The sequence below is a fragment of the Pelecanus crispus genome, chromosome 13 (assembly GCF_030463565.1).
Source record: "Pelecanus crispus isolate bPelCri1 chromosome 13, bPelCri1.pri, whole genome shotgun sequence".
Taxonomy (NCBI): domain Eukaryota; kingdom Metazoa; phylum Chordata; class Aves; order Pelecaniformes; family Pelecanidae; genus Pelecanus; species Pelecanus crispus.
The window spans coordinates 16143517-16164005 of NC_134655.1; the positions used below are offsets into that span (position 1 = coordinate 16143517).

Genomic DNA, 20489 nt, shown 5'->3' on the forward strand with positions numbered 1-20489 from the left:
CAGAGATTCAATTATTCTTTGAGAAATACACCGTTAAATAATTAAAAAGTTACTGCATGACTTTTTCCTCTTTTTTTTTTTTTTTAAACCAGACCGATTCAATTTTGGAAGTATAAAGCCATTATAATGTGTCAGCTAGCAATTAGCTACTGTACACTGTTTATTCTTGAATATAATCTTTGAGGAGAAGGGCAATATTCTTAGAAACGCAGCATTAACTTGTTCCTCAATGACTTTAATATGGCTCTTTTCAAATTACTGCTCATAAAATCTCAGGGAAGAAAAATCTACTGATGATATTCCATCTCCTTAATTAGTTCTCTCTCTCTCTATCAGCAATCCAATAGCAAGTGTAATATTTATATAAAATAGAGCACACAGGGCTTACTGCTAACTCTGCTTTAACTGGTGATATCAAAACAAGCAGGTAAAAAGCAATGCCCATTTTGCAACCTACACAGACCGCGCTCACAGGTACACGCAGCTTTTCAGATTTATACTTCAATAAACGCTTGTACCGAAACCATCCCAAAGGTTTTTTACGCCACTAACAGCATTTTTTGCTATAAAATGCCCTCCTGCCTTCCTGTGCTGAATGGAAAACCCGTCTGACCCCAAAGGGTTTGGCACCTGTGATTCCTCCCCATTCACCCACCCCTTACAAAGGACCATAACCCTACTTATTTTAACCTCTCCATAGAAGCAACGCCCCAGCAGCCACCTTCTGCTCCCTCCATCCACCTTTCTCTTTCCAAAGACCAGTTTCCACTAAAACAACAAGGTTGGATGCACCAAAGCTCTCCAAATCATTTCAATGGTTTTTAAGCTGCTTAATATCTTCAGCAGAATAATTACAACCATTTGTTTTCCAGCTAAGCCCGGACCAACCCGCCGGCGCGTTACCCAGCCTCTGGCGAGGGGTGCACGAGGCTCTCCCCACGGCGATGCCGTGGACCTCCCCAGGCAAAGCCTAAAATGGTAGCGTAATAATTGTTATTAACGGAAAGTGGTAAAAATATCTCAGCACAGCAGAGATAGGCTGCTGGTAAAAGCCAAAAAAGGGCTCAGGAAGGCCCTGTGTTCTTTTTTCATCTTTTTTTTTTTCCCCTTCATCTGTTGATTTTTCTTAGTTTTGAAGCTCCCAGATCCATATTAATTTTTTTTCCCTGACAGTCAGTCCTAGCCTAATACAATTAAAGGTCAGCACCAAGATAATTTACCCAAAACATGGCAGACAAGGTAAAAAAAGACTCCCATTAGATTTTTGCTTATTATAATGGAATTACATTTTTCCCAAAGACAAATCAGGCTTATTGAAAAGGTAAATCATTATTTTCCATAAAGATATAAATATCTCCGGGGCTTTTTTGAGACTTTGTTGTAACATCTTGTTTTTACATGTACTGCAGTTAGTACAATTGAATTACAGAATGACTTACAGCATTAGATTAGCTTCTGCTTGACTGAAAATATCTTTATAATGGAAATCGGTGTGCACTTTTAACCTCGTTACAATGCTATATTATATGTCTGATTAATATATTAAAGTGACTCATTCAGCAATAGGCTGTTTGCAGAAAGAAATGAAATGAATTTGACTTTATCACAACACCTTTATTAACATTGTCAAACTGAGGACTAGAACTTGATTACGAGAAGCAGATTCCAATAAATTGATATGCAACAATTCTAAAGCAAGGGGGAAGCATGAGATGGGGAAGAAAAAAAAAAAGGACTAAATACTTTTAATGCATTTTTGTGCATCTTCTTTACTTTCCACACACCTTGCAAGTTGTGAGCTGAGGATTTCCACAACTCACTGAAAAGAAAAATTTCACACCAAAATCTTGAGGTAGAAAGTGCTACTGGAGTAGAAGCTTTCTGGCTCCTAACCAGCAATGGGAATTGCATGAGGCAAGGCTCAGAGATGTCCTGGACATTTTTCAGCATCTGCTGTGCAAACCCTTTTGGACGCGTCTGCTCTGAGCTACCGATGCCGTTTTGCTGGTCAGAGCCATCCCAGCATCACCTCGCGTGGCGCCCGCTGCCCTCGAGCGCCCTCCGCTCCCTGCTTTTTGGGCTGTCCCTCGGGGAGGAGAGAGAGGAAGGATAACTTAAATACCAGCACAGGCAGTTGAGACATCTACAGAAATACCTGCTCTCTGGCGCTCTGGAGAGCAGCAGCATGAAGTTTATTTGTACAGTGACACAGATCAATACGTGCAATCCAAGAGTTAATAAGCCTTAGAAAGAAAGAACTCAGAGCACGTCAGTCACCCCCAAATTATCCTCACTAACCACCAGGCTCACTCACCCTCTCCAGGTCAGTGCCCAAAAGCATCATCTCTACCACCGCTGATAACACGGAAGAGAATTAGGTGTGAAAATCGTTTAGGTTAGAAAGATACATCTGCATAAATAATTGCTAAATTCCCCAACTGCTGGCTTGCTTTCTCTTTTTTTTTTTTCCCCCCTTTTTCTTTTTAAACAGAAATAACTCTGCCAAAGTAGCTGTAGGCTATCGGCACAGCTTTCCGCAGCCTGATCTCGCTCAAATGAGACTTTGAAAGAATAATGCAGTTAGCAGCAAACTTCACCCTCCGAGAGCAGGCTCCGTGCCCTCGGGGGTTTATTAGTGGGGAAACACAACAGGTAGGGATGGAAAAGGCCACCGGTTCATTTTGCAGTAACCCGAAGAGGCCGAGAGGACTGCTCAAGAGCTCTGCCAGCAAGGAGGGGTGCATTGCTGCAGCAGATGGCTGAAAAATCTGCCTCAATTGTTTGTTGTAATTTTTTTTTTAGCTAAATTTATTTGTAGATGGCATCTTTCATGCCTGGTACCTCGAAGCCACTTTACAATAAGATGTAAAAATGATATAATTCACAGCACCACACAGGCAGAGAATTCAAAATGAAGCAAAAAACTCATTGCAACCCAGCCCCTCATCCTCTCCAGCGCAAAACAAAACGCCGCTGCTCCACCCGGGCAGCTCTGGGCGCTATTTCTGCTTTGCAGAGGGTCGCTTTTAAGTTTCTGGTTTGTTCTTGGCTCATTCATCAGCATTGCTAATGGGAGAGTTAGTTCTGGTTTTAAGGCAGCAACACTCACGGGGGTTACTGTCACTGGAAGTAAACTCAGCGCGGTTAAGATGAAGGATGCCCGGCGAATGACCCCAGATGGAGGTCTTAGTGGAAACTGCAGTCACGGATAATGAGGCCAAAAGAGGGTTTAGCGTAAAAAGCATAAAGAGATGGATATTGGTAAGCATGAGTCTGGTGTTGCAAAGCTGCAGGTCTTAGCAAGGATAAAAATCTTCTGGAAAGGAAATGGGCCAGAATACATTTTGCTAATAAGGCATCTATGTTAATAGAGGTTGCAGGAGGCTGCAGCAATCTGGATCGCAAGCGAGGAAGCCATGTCCGCAGGGCTGATACTTAGGGAATTTTATCTCTCTGATAAAACAAAGATGTGTGGCCAGTGTTGAGAGAGAATCCCAGAGGCAGCTCCCTGGTTCCCCAGCAAGCATAGAGGGCAATGGCTTGTCTGGAGGGACAGTCTGGACCAAGCTAGTAAGAAGAAAGGCAGCTCATGCCATGGACATAACTTCTCTGCAGGCTCGTCTGAAGCCAGGTGGGTCAGCCCGGACCTAAAAGCCTCCTGGTTCTGCCACAAACCAGCTTGTAGCATCCTTCAGGTAAACTGGATCTCAGTAAGGACCCTGACCATAAGCCTGGTTTAACTCTGAAGGAGGTTGAGGTGTAAAGCTCAGCTGCAAATACACCCCCAGCGAAGGGGCTGCGCCCCAGCCCTCCCCGTTCGGAGGGGCAGCTCCTCCCAGCCAGCACCTCTCCCACGGCTCCCGGGGCAGCACGAGCCTCAAGACACCCAGAGGGAACTTCCTGACACTGTGATCTTTGGTTCAGCCTGAAACTCAGGGTTTTTTTCTGCTTAAATCCAATCTACTTCAAGACTTCACATTATATCCTTGACCATTACCATTTATTACAAAATGAGACAGTTTGAAATTTCAAAGCCTAAAGCCCAGTGCCCAAGGAACAGACACCCCCATGCACCCCCTCCTGCACCGCGCACAGTCTGCTTTGCATGACATGGTCACCAGCTCTCTCCTCTCCTCCATCCCAAAGCATCCCATGTCCAGCTGCCAAATACAGCTCTGATGGGAGCCAGGAAAAAGAAGAGGGATGAGGAAAAAAGAAGATGCTCTGTGCAGTGAAGAAAGCTGCATAATATTGCAAAGCTGTGTACCCTTATTTCCAACTGTTAAGACCGCATCCCGCACCACTACCTCTGCTAGCTCTTTGTACTAACGTCAGGGCACCTCAGAACCAAGTATCTTTTTAAACGCTTGGGAGCCAGTTGCACAAATCAGCTCCTCCACTGAAACAAGAAACAGGCCAAGGCACGGTACGTGCGAACAGGTACACGGAACCAGTAATTAATGTGCACAAGATCTTTAGGCTTGTTCTGACTTCAGCTCAGAAAAGATGCAAGACTTCCCGCCGTGTGCAACCTGCATATATCTCGCTCACGCTGTAGCCAACACATGATTTGAAGCGAGATCAAGCCAGGCTCAGTGGGCGCCGAATAATATTCCCGCCCATAAAATGCAGCAGCCTTAAAAAGCTCTTTTTAAGCTGCAGAGTAGTGGGGATGAAGTTGCCACCAGCTGAGTGATCTGCCTCTGACTGAAGTCAATGAAAAGATTCGTGTGAGCTTCGGTGCAAAGTTGGGTTGGGCATGAAACGCACTGTCAAAGGATGCTCTCCGTGCTGCCGTGTGTGCGTGCGGGGAGGAGGGAGCACCGTTAGCAGCTACCTTCTACTTTTAATTAAAAAAAAAAAGCATCACTGCAAATTCCATTGAAATGGCACAACACGCCAGAGGCTAGAACATGTCCAGTTAAAAAGACAGGGAGAGCAAAAAAGGAGAGGACAGTATAAAAGTTTACCAATACAAGGAAAATCAAATGCTATTTTAAATTAAACCCATGTTGATATTCAATGCCATCTTCTCTGGCTTTGCGCTGGCAGGTTTGAGCATTGCTGGCCACATCCATCTAGCAGCTCTGCGCAGCCCCATGCGCTCCCCAGCGCAGCCCTGCACATTCGCCCCGCTTCGTCCAGATCCAATTCGGTTACAAATTGACCCAAAGCCTCACCGTGCCATCAGGGCAAGCAGGAGGGGAGACCAGCATGCCACTTTGCCCATGCTGGACCCCAGCAGGAAAAGGGCAAGGCTGACCAAAGACCATGAAAGCATGGTACCCGTGTCCTCTAGAGGCAAAGCTCTCGTTAGCAGCAAATTAATTGTGACACCAATGGCCTCCCTCCCCAGGACAGACAAGAAAGAAAACTTTCACTAGGCTGAGAATAACCTCTGAGCCTCACTCCCTTAGAGAAGCAAACGATGGTCAAGAGCATCCATGCCAAAGTCCCTTTCAAAAATAAAACGCAGACCCTTAATTTGGTACTGCGTATTTGAACATTAAACCAAAGATTTAAGACCAGCAGCAGCGTGCCAAAGTCTCTGGATCAAAATTGTTGATACTGGGTTGCAAAACTGCAGGCATGAATAATTTTTGCCCTTATTCTTTCAGCATCAGCCAAGCCACCAACAATGTGGGGATTTCTAGATCAAAATCAACGCCTTACAGTTCAGCGCCTTGCCATATGCTTCCCCAACTATCAGAAAATCTTTAATATCTGAAACCTCTTCAGACAAGTAATCTTAATACTCCCAAGGTATTTTCACAGGAACAGGAACGTTCCTGATACGGTCCTCAGTGATCAGGTTTATTTTCATCCTGCAGCGGGAACAGATGCTTGGTTTAACACGCCTTATCAGGCACATTACACCGCCTATCACAAAATGGTTAACAAAAGTACACGATAAACACACCTTGGGATAGCTACAAGTGGGTCTGAGCTTACTGAAAACCAAAACCTCACCCATATTTCCAGCTTTAAGTGAAAAATGGAGCTAGCTACCAGCAAGCATTAAAGAACAGCCTGAGGATTAAACTTTGCCGATAAAGAAACTGAAAATACAGAGGCTGTACATCCAGCCGCCTATCCCATGAGCAATGCCAACAGAAAGCAACCTGCATTAAAAGTACAAAGAAACTGATCTCAGCGTCTCAAAGGGAATGACTTCTTGAACAGCACTGTAATTTCAAAGCTTTCCTCACAAGTCTCTTGCCAGCTCTGGCATAGAAAGAAATCCATTAGCAGATAGGAAAACTCGCCGGAGCTCCCCGCCGCTGCAACCCACCAAGCAAAGCAGCTTCCAGCGAGTCGCCAGGTGAGCCAGCTCCAAAAGCACGTCCCGGGCAGCATCCAGGGAAAATTCCACTGGCATCGCCATGCCGACAAACGCGCTGAATCCCTGCGTATGGTGACAGGTGACATTTTCATCCCTGGGTGCCAGAAGTCCCTGTACTTATTCTTGAATTTCATCCCTGCGCATCTGCAGGTACTGCAAATTTCTACACCAATTTGCACCAGAGCAATGCTTCTCTCTCTGGTGCTACAAGCAATTGAAGCAGCTGGTTATCTCTTCAGCATGCTCATGGTCTCCCCACCAGGATTCCCCCAAAAACTGAGGGCAAACAAGGGTCCGGTTTGCCTGCCCCTGCCCCTCCCTGGGGCTCCCCGGCAGCTTCCCATGGCCAGCATCAGAGCTGGGTTCACACCCGGCACTCTGCCCGTGCTGGCTGGGGTGCGCGCTCCGGCTCTGAGATAAGACCAAACCCAGCCTGTACTGTGGCTTCTCCTCCTCTCCTCAGCAGCACGGCTATATGACCTGTTTAACCCGGACCTGAGCAGTCTTTTAAAGGTGTTTGCAGGAAAGTAAAACAGCAGGGAGCCCCTCACAGGGCGTGCACAGAGAACTGCACCCTGTTTTCATACGGTGCTGGTACTCTTCCTCTAATCCACTCCCCTCCTCAGCACAGATGGGTGTGATCGGTTCAACAAAGGTCTGGCTACCTTTATTCTGCAATTTAACAGGATTTTCTAGAAACTCAGCCATCAGTTCTGAGTGAAGAAAAATGCTTCGCTGAGCTCCCTGCTCTTTCCTTTCTAGGCAATGCTCTGCAGATAGTGCTGCGCACCTCCACCGACTGCAAGGGGAGCAGCAGGGGCTGGGCAGCTCTATCAGCCCATTTCTTGGCATTTCTCCCTGGAGATGCAGATGCCCAGGCTGGGGCACACCTGCCTGACAAGCAGACTCACTGAAATTTCTTGATATGTTTTTTTGGTGGTGGGTTGCTGGTGTTTTTCATGATGCACTTTTTCTAAGAGACTTGCAAGACTACCCTTGTACTCCTTTACAACCTGTTCTCATTCCCAGATTCGGTCACATTCCAGACACATCAGCTCCACAGTATCTTCTGTACCTGACTCTAATTACGCCAACACGTACGGGTCCTGCCAAGCAGAGAGTCCCGCTGTGCGAGGCAGGGATCGGCGGCTGCAGCTCCGTGTCCAGACGGAGAGGCACCACACGACAGCTAAAGGGCAGGAGAAGCCCTGCCACCCCCATCTGAAGGGCTGGGAGGGGACACGTGCCCTGCTGGGTGTGCAGGACAAAGCAGCTAAGGCAGCTAAAATCCACATTTCTTTCTCTGAGGACTCACACCTGCAGTGCATCCTCCTCCTCACATGCAATACATGGCTACGGCCTCACCCCAAGCCACCCACCTCTTTCGCTTAGCGTCTCGCTATGCTATGAGTTGCCTGTTGTTTCCCATTCTGTTGGGATGGGTTCAAAACCCTGATTAGTTACAGGGCGGGGCGGGAAAGCAGTAAGAAAAACATATTTACCTAGACAAATTAATATCTGTGTGAAATCAACAGTCTTCACCTCAACTCCGCAACCTTTCAAAATAAATTTACAGTGCTGGCTTAAGGTAGGGAACCCTAGAGGAGATCAACGATTAGCTATGTAAGACGCCCAGACCTGTTGTCTCTCTCGTACTTCCAAAAGCAGAGGAAGCATTAACTTCAAGAGGTGCTGGGGTTGAATATTTTATGAAGTTGATTTGTACTGCATCTCTCCGATTGTCTTTGTTTGTGGTAGAAAGCACGAACAGACTGACTAAAATCACTCTTCCCTACATTCATGATTAAAATATCTACAAGAGGTGGATGTACTGGGCACGTTTGCAACCAGGGGAAAAGTAGCAGATAGGAAAATTAATGCAGGTATAGCCCTAGACAGAATTTTTTGTTTTTCCTATCTGCCCTGAGACTCAGCCTCCTTGATGAAGTATTTTAATAGCGTATTTTAGGTGTTAAGTTTTTAAACAGACAAATTGCAGAAATAACAGAGCCCTAACACGCACACCATTGCCGACAAATTAGCTGTTAAAGCAAGGCTTGGGATGGGAACTGCCTACTGCCATTATTACTGAATTCACTCTTCTGCATTGCTGTTTACACACCAGGAACAACACCGGCACATAGGCTTACATTTAAATGCATGCCTGGAGGTGCACAGTTTCCAAAAGCAGATTAACAACAGTAGGACTCTGCATCTTGGGGACTGCAGAGCTCCTCAGAAACCTACCTGGAGGGTCTGCAACACCTCTGGAGCTCAGGTTCACATGCCCTTTCTAGCCAGGTCTGCAGCAAGCTATAAAAGGGGCCCGGGTCCTCATGCAAACGTCCGCAACCCAGCCCGGGGGTGGGTGGCGAGGGGGACAGAGGAGCAGCCGCGTGGAGGACGGATGCTGGGTCGGGTAATGTACCCAAGGACCTGAAGCACCAGGAGGAAAAACTACTGCCGCAGAAGTGCCACCAATGCCGTGGAAAACCAAAGCAGCTCAAAGGACAGGCAAGGGCAGCAGTGTTGTTATTCAGGCTATAATCACTACGGGCATGGAAGAGAAGTTTTCCATAATTCCAGGGGATTTTAATGACAATTAAATAACCTGTCATTATCCTTAATCACATACAGGTGAATTGAACTTTGCCTACAGAAGCAGTGGTGGCCAGTAATAAAAGAGGTCAGCATGAGAAGCCAGTGCGAGAGCAAAGTCCCACATTTTCAAAGACAGCTCCTGCAGCATTTTATACTTTCGTATGACAACGGTGTCTAAAAACAATCATATTTACAGGATAACAGTAAATACAACTGTTTGCTTCCAGGTATATTCTTTGAAACTCAATATGTGCTGATAAGTTTAACAGAGAAACTTTCATTCCAGCACAGCTGAAAAAAAAATTGCATTCTATCACTTAGGGGCAGAGATATTTGCCCCAGATCCCAGATGCAGACCGGCTATCAGAGTCAGGCTGTCTGCAGTGCTGTAGTTAAGACTGTCAGCACTTCCATTACTGCCCTATTCCTCTACTGAACAGCTCATACCTTCATCCGTAACAAAAGTTGCTCTGGGCTCAGGTTTGACATAGGATTCTTAGGTGAGCAACATCAGTGTTTTAAAAATAAACTTTAAAAACCCAGCGGCCATTCTCTTTCAGTGACAATTGCCAGACAATTGGCTGGCTTGGCTTGGATTTTTTTCCTCTGCACTGCTATAACTCAAAAATGTCTCCAGAGCAAAAAAAAAAAGAATCACTCAAGTATTAAATAATCAACAGCAGTCATGTTTAAATAAGTACCTAACTATATATGGCACTAATGAATTCAAACAGCTCTATGAAGTACAAAAGCACTGAATGGCTTTGCAATGCTCAGTGATTTTTTTATTTTAAAGGAAGTCAGTTTATGCTCTGGTTTGGCAGAGGATGGGCAGATAATGGCTCTACTGCCATGGTTTGCGTTGACTTTAGCAGCGCTCCGTCTACCTGTCATCCCACAAACACATTTTCAGTAGACAGATCAAGGTCTCAATATTCGATAATATAACCGACAGTCATGTTCCTTCACTGTATACAAGGACATCTTCAAGAAAAAGTGCATTTTTATTGTTGTGCCAATAAAACAAGGATATGGGAGGGCAAACACTTACCCTCTCAGGACCATACAGCAATGCACGTGTTGTGTGTGCTTGCAAAACCTGGCATACAGCCTGTAAGGGCAATGTTTCTGTTCTGCCTTCACACCTGTAAGCACAGCAGGTTTGCTGGTGCAAAACATGTTGGATGGCTTTGCTCACAGCTGAATATGTCGACTGATTGCTTTAGAGACCAAATAGGCTCACATGATGTGTAGAAGTAAGTTTTGTTTCTTACTGCCTTGGAAATGCCAACTGGGCTTAAGAGTTGAGCTGGATTTTCTCTCTTGTATACATCATTACCACCTGTAACTTGAATTCTCCACCTCACCTGACCTCAAGCTAAACCGACAGTTACATCTCTGCTCCTTTGCTGTTCCAGAGAGGGTTGACAGGTCCTGACTGACGGGAGAAGAGCCTGCCCTGGCTCCACAGCAGCAGAAGTCGTGCTCAGCAGAGCTGCTGCCCCCAGACCCCGTCAGCTGGAACCTCCCTGCGGTCCTGGGGACCCGAGAAACACTTGGCAGGCTGCTGTAAAACAGGGATTTTCTGCAGAAAGGGGCTAAGTCATGCAGGTTGAAAGCCAGTGTCCTGCACTGTACCCTGGAGCCTAACGTGCAGCCCACAAGTCCTGCCCACATCCATCTGCCCAGGTGACCAACACCAAAACGCAGCCCTCAGCCACAGCCTCCTCCTGGTCACCGCAACCCAAGAGTAATCCAACTTACTGGAAATTTGGTCCCTAAATCCCTTCTTAGCAACGAAGAGAGCTTGCACCATGTGTGCCAAACTACCCAGGGGGTGCGAAACCACCCGGGTGCCATCACGTTATTTCACAGCCTGCATATGTGCGGTGGCATGTCTCGGGCAATCGCCAAGCAAAGATGGCACATGAAACAGCACAGAAGAGTGCTGCTGGCTGAATGCCACATAGCTCCAAATCCATAAGCTGATACATTTCCACGGTCCCCCAAAAAGGTAAGAGTTAGTTACAGTGCAAGTACTACAGTGACCTACATAAACACAGTTCTTTTGTAAACAGGAGTCAAGAATGCTAGGAACAAGCAGCTAACTGGGAAATGGTGGCAGATTTTAATCATTGTTGGATTTAAGCAAACTCTAACAATATTTCCGCACCTTTGCCCCCATCCCCAACTCTACCCTACCTGCACAGAGCAGCTCAACTGTGTCTCAAGAAAAATCTCCTGTGCAAAACAAGCGTTAGATTACCACAGTCTATTTGTCCTTGGCATTCAAACAGAGCAGCAGGATTTTCTGAACAGGAAAGCCTCAGTTTCTCAGGAGGCTCAGAAATTCACACAATGGGTTTTTAAAGAGTCAGGTCACTCCTAATAAATAAGAAATAACATCATCCCTGGGATTAAAGGTGGCCCAAAACTCAAATGAGCTACCAAAAGAGGGAAAATAAATCTCCTTTAGTAAATCAGGAAGCGGGGGATGCCACAGTACACACTTTCACTTGGCATCTATTTGGAGATAGGTTTTAGTGACAGTGAAGGATGACTCCAGACCTTTCTGCTCTGACCAACCTGAAAAGAGGCAAAGCCCTTAACTGAAGCCCAGGCTGCACAAACACCAGTTTCAGATGCTACCAAAACTTTTAAAAATCGTAGAACTGGGGGGAGAAAAAGGGAGGAGCTGGTAATTGGAGCATTTGGGGTTTGTTGGCTGGAAGACAAGGGTAGGTTGGTTTCAACATGTAGAGCTAGTGGTACACAACCGAGCCCTGCTGTGGCAGCAAGCTAGGGGAACTGCAGAGAGCCACTCACGGTTGTCGAGAGCTTTCCTTCGTTCTTCTGCACGTAGACGATCGCATCCCGCACCAGGGAGAAGAGGTTCAGGAGGACGTGCTCCATGTCATAGATGCCATGCATGCCTTTGGTCAGCCCCTCCAGCGACCCGATGTACTCTCGCCAGTGGTTATCGATCTCTACGACGCCCGCCAAGCATCCTTGCATCACCACGCCACAGTAGCTGGCACAGGGCTTGGCCAGGAGGAGCCCCTGGCAGTGAGAGCAGTACCACATCTTCAGCAGCGCTCGTCCACAGTCCTTGCTGAATTTTAAGTGGTCAGTAGTGTTTATCACCTCGATCCCCAGGTTGAGCGCCTGCAGAAAGACTCGCGTGGCCTGCAGCGACTTGGACACCTGCGTCATCATCATCTTCGGGTAGTTACCAAAGACTTTGAGGTCTCTCCTGGCTGCCCGCAGGCATTCAGTCATTTCCACGGAGGGATCAGGGAAGCCGGGATTAATCAAGTGAGAGTAAACCAAAGGGAATAAACTGTCAAAAAATTCATTTATCATGTCATTAACACTGATGTCAGAGCCCAATATGTACAGCGAGACATCAGTAAAAAGTTCTCCAACAAACTTAAGAGCTCTGGGCCCCATGCTCTGGTAGTGGGTCCTGAACATGCTGTTGGTGAAGTTTCTTGCATGCCGTACTACAATTTCAAAGGCTTCTGCAAAACAGAACAAAAAAAAAAAAAAAAAAAAAAAGAAGTTATTAAGAGACGATGAGCTCAGGAACAGGGAGGATAACATTGTACTGCATTACTGGTGCAAAGGCTGGTCCCATCCTGCCCACGCTGGGTCACACATCTGCTGGCAGCCGTGCCTGCTGCAAAACTTACCAGCATCAGCGATTTTCAGGGGAAATGCATACGGTCTTTAAACAGAAGCTACATTTCAAAATGGCAAAAACTATGATCTAGTTAACATTTCAGCTTTTAAAGAAAATATTGATTCAAAAAAAGGGCTAGACTGCAATTTCTTTCTCTCCTTTCATATTGATTTGAAATTAACAGGAATTCTATCTCGAGAGTTAATTTAAGGCAGAGATAAATGTTTGACAAACTGTACAGTGTTTAAAATCAGGAAACAGTAAATGCTGACATTCCATTATGAAAAGGAAAATATTTACAGGAGCTTAATCACAGAGGATATTTGGACTCAACCCCCAGCACCCGCCCCGCACTAAGTGTCCTCAAAGCCATTTGAAAAGCCCCTGCACTGCTGTAGCTTTCCCGAATGCAGGGCTGAGCCCAGCTGCAGATCCAGCGTTCATCTGCTCTAGACATGAGCTGCTCCATGGTCCAAAGCGATGCTGAGAGCCGGCGACACAGTGTCCATCTGTGGGTGCCCAGCCAGGACCACTCCCACACACATCAGGTTGTGCCAAACTGCCCCGTGAAGCTCAAGTTTTACATGGAGACTATCGATTTGCTAGGAAAAGCCAGGGTGCATTTTCCCCTCTCCACCTTCAAAGCCTTGAGGACCTTCTGCCCACACCTCCTCCACGCGGTGGGCGGGAGAGCCTCCAGCAGCACAGTCACGGCACAATTATTCCCTTAATTACAGCCCTCCTCACCAGGAGGCTTCCAAAACATCCATACCCAGGTATGTAAAGACAACATACCTACACACACCCCAGCTTGCAAGTTAAAGCATTAGAAGGGGAGGCCACCAGTGCAAACTAAAGTCTTTTTACTTCGGCCAACTCTCTCTACCAGCCTGTGCCCCACCCTCCAGGGTACTGTTTGTAAAATGCTAAAAATAATGAACAGCCTCTCAGTTCACAGGTCACTGACACCCCACGATGTAACCGCTCTCAACTGTGTCACTCTGGAAACACACATCCAGGCTCGATTTGCATGAAAATTATTCATGTTCAATAATTAAAGAGAATGTTTAATTTTTAAAACCATAAGTGTTATTTTTCCCATTTGTTAAGGCTGGGATGCAGCTGAGCGTGGCCTGACGCCTCTCCATGGGGGTCCAGTATCAACGCTATCACAAGCAACATCAGGCCTTGCTGCTCGCCCTGCGTAACCTCTTGCATTTTGAGACCATCACATCTCCGGGACTTCCAACTCTTTCTTCCCAGGTGCACCCTGTGCAGGCATGCCTGGAGAGACAGGGACCCAGTGCTGCTTGCTGCCTGCCACACCAGCATGCAGAAAGCGGTGGTGTAAGCAGTGATCAAAGCAGAAATTACTGATATACTTTCACAAACAGTCTCTCCATCCCATCTGGTGCCTGCACACCTCCCGAGCCTGCCACTGAAGCATTCTGTCCACAGCTCCCGACACCCACACCAGGACAGCGCCAGCAAGCCCAGAGCAACCAACTGCATTCCCAGATGACAGCAATCCTTCCTAACACCACAGATTGAGGGATGCTGCGGTGCAAGGACACAGAGCCCCTCTCTCCATGCCTCCCTCGCCCGACAGCAGGCATCTCACTCTTCACACCCCTACAGAATGTTGCAAAGCTCTCCAGGCACAATGGCACGTCCGACATGGAGCGGGGTAAATGTGTGGGCTATGCAAGCAGAGCAAATTCTGGTTGCACTGTTAAAAGTTTTAAAACAAAAAAAGTCACCTTAAATAGGGCACATGGATTACAAAACTTTTTTTCCTTCTTCATCCTCAAGAGCACCAGAATAGCTTTTTCCTCAAAGAGCACAAAGGACTTTTTGGGCCAGTGTTTTTTTGACAGCACTGCAGACGATGCCAGGATTTTCATGCTGTGCCTCACCGTTCGCCTTTAACCTCTTCTCTGTTAGTTCCCTTAGAAAAAGTCATCCCGCTTCCCTTTTCTTGCTCCTCTCTGCTTTGCAAGTTACCATCAGAGCCAAGAGACTATTCGCTGATTAGAAAAATATTCCAAGCTCCTATGCAAACCTCCTACGGCGAGAAATGCTTCAGAAAGGAATTGAGAACAGCAGCATATCAGAAGAGCATGCACACACAGTCCCACTGCTTTAAAGGTCATGACATGCACATAATTTTTATCATAATAACTGGCTAAGAGTGTCTATCTTACGCGCCTTGGAGCCTTTGCATATATCCATTAGAGAACGCAACAGGGACTATAAAAGCACATGGAGCCTCCTGCTGCCCTATTAATAGATGCAGGAAATAATAAAACTTTGTAAAAAAAGAGTCTTACACATCCAAAATCTCTCACCCTACTCCCCTAGTAGTTGCTTATTCTGAAATGTTCCTCACAAAGGGCTGGCTGCAAGAATATTAAAGCCCCAGCTGCCAGCAGCAGAAGTGACCCACGGCCAGACTCCGAGCACTTCAAAGAGGAGGAAAGTTTGCGGGTCAGTCCCCCGTGCTCCCCCGAATGAGCCTCGTGGGGAAACGGAGGGGATGCCCCACTACAGAAGCGGCACAGGCTTCTGCTCCCCCATAAAATCCCACAGCCTGGATTTGCTGCTGGCAAAATCTGCCCTGCTCGTAACATGGCATTATTGAAACTCCTGTTGCTGGAGGACAATGGAACCTTTTCTTTCTCCTGTTTGTTTCAAGGATATTTAAAAAAACCCACGCAATTTATGGCAGCTGGTTCGCAGGTCTCGCTGAACAGAGTAAACACCTTAGCAGCACTGACAAAGCATAGCATCAGACTTGCACCCAACTTCCAGCAGCTCCAGAGAGGAGCTCACGCCTTACTGTCTCCACCACCATAGCTATGCAGACACAGCAGAACTCAATCATGCCGCATGGTTATTTATCTGCTTTTAAAGTATTTTCTCATGTGATTAGTAGAAAAAAAACCCCACACACTAAAAAAAAAAACCACTTTTGCATGCACTAAAATTTAAAGAGCCCTGATCCACGAGTCTGGCATGGGGAGATGACAGCCTGAGCTGCCACGGACCACCACACCAGAAAGTCAGTCCTGCCCGGGTAGCTCTTAAGCACAATTTCATCGGCAGGTACCCAAAGGTGCTGAACACATACACATCTTGTACTCCAAAGTCATTTCAGTCAGCACAGGGACAAAACCTGGGAGCAGTTTAACCACGCACAGCACTGTGGTGCTCTGTCCCAGGATGGGTGGGAAGAACCACACCATGCCCGGGTGAAACAAAGGGACCGTACGCAGGGTGTGAGCCAGAGCACCGTCAGCAAAGCATCGTACCTGCTGCACTGGTACCATACATCTGTTGACTACCTCTGCCAAGGGCAGCATATCAGGGCTGCCAAAGGATGCGTGAAAGCTGAAACTCTACTCTAGACCACAGTTATCAGGCACCAGTTGAAAAGCACAGGCTATTACTTATTTTTCCAGCAGGATTCTCGCTGAAGCACTGGGAGAGGAATTGCTGCCTGGTTGCAGCGGCCAGGAGGGAAGGACTAAGCTGCTTTCAAAGTGCAAAAGCTCAGAGAATGCAGCCCAGGGAGAGCTGCATGGCCACTACAAACTGGCAATTAGAGAAAAGAAAATAAATTGTAAAAGAACATAGCAGTGCCCTGAGTGGGGATTACTGGCAGGAGAAGGAAATCACTGCATTCTCGGCTCAGATAATAAAAGTCTGCCGCTTAGTAAAAATGCCAGCTTTCCTGAGAAGGCGCGTTCGCTCCTGAGCTGCAGCTACTTCAAAGGGGCCGATGCTGGGGCCAGAGGAGCTCCGGATTAACGTGCTGGCTCCCCCAGGCTGCAGGAGGCTCCAGCCGAGTCTGGGACTTGATGGGTTTATTTAAGAGATTATGTGATGCAGTTGCCTGAACCGCAAGGAGCCGGCACGAGCAACGCCAGCGAGCCATTCCCGCACAGCATCCGCTGGAGGGGCGAGAGCCGAAATCCAACGGCAGCTGCAGAGCCGGAGCAGCGACAGAGACAGCACCCAGCCCCGATCCAGCACCCCCAGGTCTGAGCTCAGCGGGTGCAGCTTTGCAAGCAACTGAAGGTGTTTGGAAAGGCGCTGCTGCCAGGAACAGGGAGGTCTGCGCTCCCTCTGCCCTCCCACGCCAGCTCACCAAAAACCAGCACCACGGCAGCCACGTGGAGCCACCTCCCTGCACCACCGCAGCCGTGGGAGAAGGTGTGAGCTGTCATGCAGAGGGGAAAGTGGGATCCACCATGGCAGTCAGGCACCAGGACGTGCCGTGGGCTTCGTGCTTGCCCCTCCGTTACCGTGCCGCTGGCTTTGCTGCAAAACCAAGCTTCCCACGTGGACAGCTGCCCTTCCCTGTGCATCACACCACACGAGTCCTCTTTGGCAGAGGCACACTAAAGACAAAGGAGCTGCACAGCAAAACTTGCTGCATGAGCAGCCCATCTTCCATAGGGCATCTGGTAAGGGAACAAAGTGGGGTGGAAGTGCCGGGTTGTGTGACATCCAGTCAACCCCAGCACACGGACACCAAGGGGTTAAAACTGCACCTTGATTTAAATTTCTAATTTAAAACAACCCTGATTTTACTGTTTCTTGACATCTGGGCACACAAACCATGCAACCATAAAGCTCTCTCTGAGCAGGGAAGCTCCCACCACGGCTGCTCCCACTGCCCATGGGGAGCTGAGCTCCCGACTCCCACTTGCACCTCTCCAAAAGAGTCTTTTCTTAAGAACTGTGCAACTGCCTCCCCCCATTTAAAGCCTTGTCTTGACCACAGAGACGCATCTTCACAGCAGAGGAACTACAACCTGTTTGTTATTCTGCTGCCAAGAGCTAGTAAAAACAAGGCCCTGTTTTATTTTTTGGGAGGCAGCCAGGCAAGTAATCCTAGACAAGGTCATGGCGTCACCATCATGTTGCAACCTCCCCATTAAAGCTTCAGGGCCAGATCCTCCAGGACTTTGTGGCGGAGTGGCGAATCCTCCCAAACTATCCCAAACTGTAAAACAAACAAGAAACAGATTTCCGTGCAGCAGAAACCTCCCTTGAGATAACACGGATCATTGGCATCCAGCTGAATTTCTCTCTCTGCAGGTGATGACGCATTTTGGGATTCACTGCACCTTTCCCAGGATGCTGCCGCTTGGAAGCGCCCCGAGCTGCCAGCTGCCACGCCGCACGCAGCGCTCCCCTGTCCTGCTCACCAGCTCTACGTACAAAAATGCACTTTAAACACCTTTTGGATGTGAACATGCCCCTTCTCCCTCCATAAATCTCATCTATGGATGCGACTGCTCCAGGGCAGCGAGTGAACCAGCTCCTGAGGCTCGGTGGATGTGCTGAAGTCCCTCTTCCAGGCTCCGATGGCTCTCCCCATGTCCCTGGGTTTGCTCCCCAGGCCCCTTCCCTGGAGGGTCCCTACTCACGGGACCTGGCACCAAACTCTCTGTGCAAGGCGCAGCAATAACCCCAGCCCGGCCAGACTTCACCTGCAGAGCTTCCCCGGCTCTTCCTGCTCTCTGGCACTTCCCTGCCAACAGTAAAACCTCGTGTACTGCCTGTGAAATGACGTCTTGATGCAAATCCCTCTCCCTTCACTCCTCAGGACACAAAGCGCATCAGGAAACAACCAGGCACTGGGATCCCTCAGCCCACAGGAATCGTTTCCATCCTGAGGCAAAAACATGGGTCTCCAGGCAGGGTGGTGGAAAATTCATTAGTTAATTAAGCTGCTCCTAACGCAATCACTGCATCCCCTTCAAGTCCGCGGTTTCTAAACCTTTTCAAGTCCCATACACTTAAAAACCAAAAATGCTCAGCCCCCCCAACAAACCACCAATGTTCACGGACAGGAATTCAAATGTTCATCAAGGAAATGGTAAAAGTTTTGATTTTTTTTATAAGCTCACCAAAATATTTTCTGACATGGCAACTACCGCAGTACTGCTAGGAAGCAGTGAAAGGAGCCATAGGCATTCACAGGCGAGTGAGCTCTAAAGGAAGTACTTCTTTAATATCTCCAATGAATCAGACAACTTCAGAGTCATTGCAACAGCCTGTGCTCCTGAAAGACACACAAAAGAGCTCACCAAGAGAGAAACAACTGTTTGCAATAACGGCCTGGCTGCCACAGGCACTACTGGTGAGATGAACCGCGAGTCATTTTTCAAACAGCAGGTAATATTTATTTACAAACTTGGAAAAGGTTTGCAATATATCGAGCAGAAAGGAAACAAAATCCAAGAGATTTTCCCCTGGCAGCAATAAGAGCAGACTCCAGATTTGTTCTGTTATGATTTACACTACACTGCAAGTTTTTAACAACATTATCTGGAGACAAAAGCTCTTCTAAGCAGCATAATTACTTTTGTCTGTGGCATTACAAAACCCATCAGATGGTGCCACTGCTGCTCTTGCAGGGTTTGTTTCTCTGAGCACATTTGGGTTTAGAGCTTAGGAAATGCTTATTTTTTCAACTATGACACAGCCTTTTGGATTACTTTTACAATATTGTCACTATAAAAATCATGGACTCAAGCTCTCAAGCTTATGAGATTAGCTTCAAAGCATTAGTATTACAAATTAGAACAATTCGTCTTCCAAATTCTAAGCCATCAAGGTTTGCACTTTCTACCTTTGCTCCATCACCACCAGACCAAGAGAGGAAAGGTCTCTGTCCAATCTCTAAATGAGAGGGGGCTTCTTCCAGCTCCGTGCCCGCCACCCTTGCTCCCACAGGAGCCAAGTTAAAAGTTTTCAAAGCCAGTGCTGCTCACCAGCCAAAGCCAAATCATTATGCTCTTGTCAGAAAAGTGTCTTCTCCTAATTATCTGTGCCTATCAAAACGCCAAGCTGCAAAGCCATGTATTTTTAATTGTTCAGCTTATCTAGGGCCCTGGCATTTTGAAACACACTCCCTGAAGTTTCTAATAAAAATACTGTATGCTAGCATCTCATTATACCCACTCAAAACGCCCTGAAACCACGCTCCTATTATATTCTAGGTAACAGTCTGACTGTTAGGCAATTAGTCACACTGTGGTTCACCCATTTATTATTTATATCCCGCGCACAGAAACTTGGTTAACACGGACAGCAGAGCCCACCAACGCAAGCTGCTACAAGCCCAGAAGCGAGGAGACAAGAAACGCCGGTGCCTGCAGCTCCCCACCTTCAAGCAGCTTCTCGTGGTGCTCCGTGCCTGGACCAGACCCTGCCCAGAGGGAGCTCAGCGCAGAGCTCCATACCCCGTGCAGGCATCCGCACCTCACGACAGCAAAAGCCAGCTTTAGGGATGCCGGGGGGACCACAAGAAAGCAGCTTTTCTTTGAGGGGCACCGGGATGCCTTGAGAGATTCCTGGAGACCCTCGGGAGTACCCACTTCAATGTAGGAAACCCACACTCTAAGTGAAATTTAAAAAAATAATAGTAATAAAAAAAAGTCCCACAGCAAACACTCTCGAGAATGACCCTGCAGTAAAATCTGTCCTGGGGCTTTGTGCTTGAACACGTGGCTGCGGCGCTTTTGATTAAATATGGGTTGCACATCTATTGTATAATTTGTTTTCCTGAGCATCAAGAAATATTCCGCTTTGTGCCATGACAGATGTGTGAACGCTTAAGAGATTCCTAAAAATTTAATAAAGACAAAGTTAAAAATGCAAACAGTCAGGGCTGGCACGAGTGGTGGATGAACATGATTCTCCATCAAAACCAAGGGGAATGGGAGGAATACGGGCCCGGAGAAGCAGGCTCAAACCGAGCCCTGGGAGCACAAGTAGGAAAAGCAGAGACAGAGGGGTGTAAGAGGCTTCTGCAGCAAACAGGTAGCTCTGTTGTGCTGGTAACCT

General features: G+C 47.4%; 1 protein-coding gene across 1 annotated transcript in view; it reads right to left on the minus strand.

The window, feature by feature from the left end:
- The window catches only part of GPC3 (glypican 3), a 153198-nt gene that overhangs the window by 70166 nt on the left and 62543 nt on the right, over window positions 1-20489 (minus strand). Inside the window, exon 3 of the mRNA XM_075720799.1 lies at window positions 11771-12465. Within this exon, the coding sequence (XP_075576914.1) occupies window positions 11771-12465 (695 nt within the window). The remainder of the gene's footprint in view (window positions 1-11770; window positions 12466-20489) is intronic.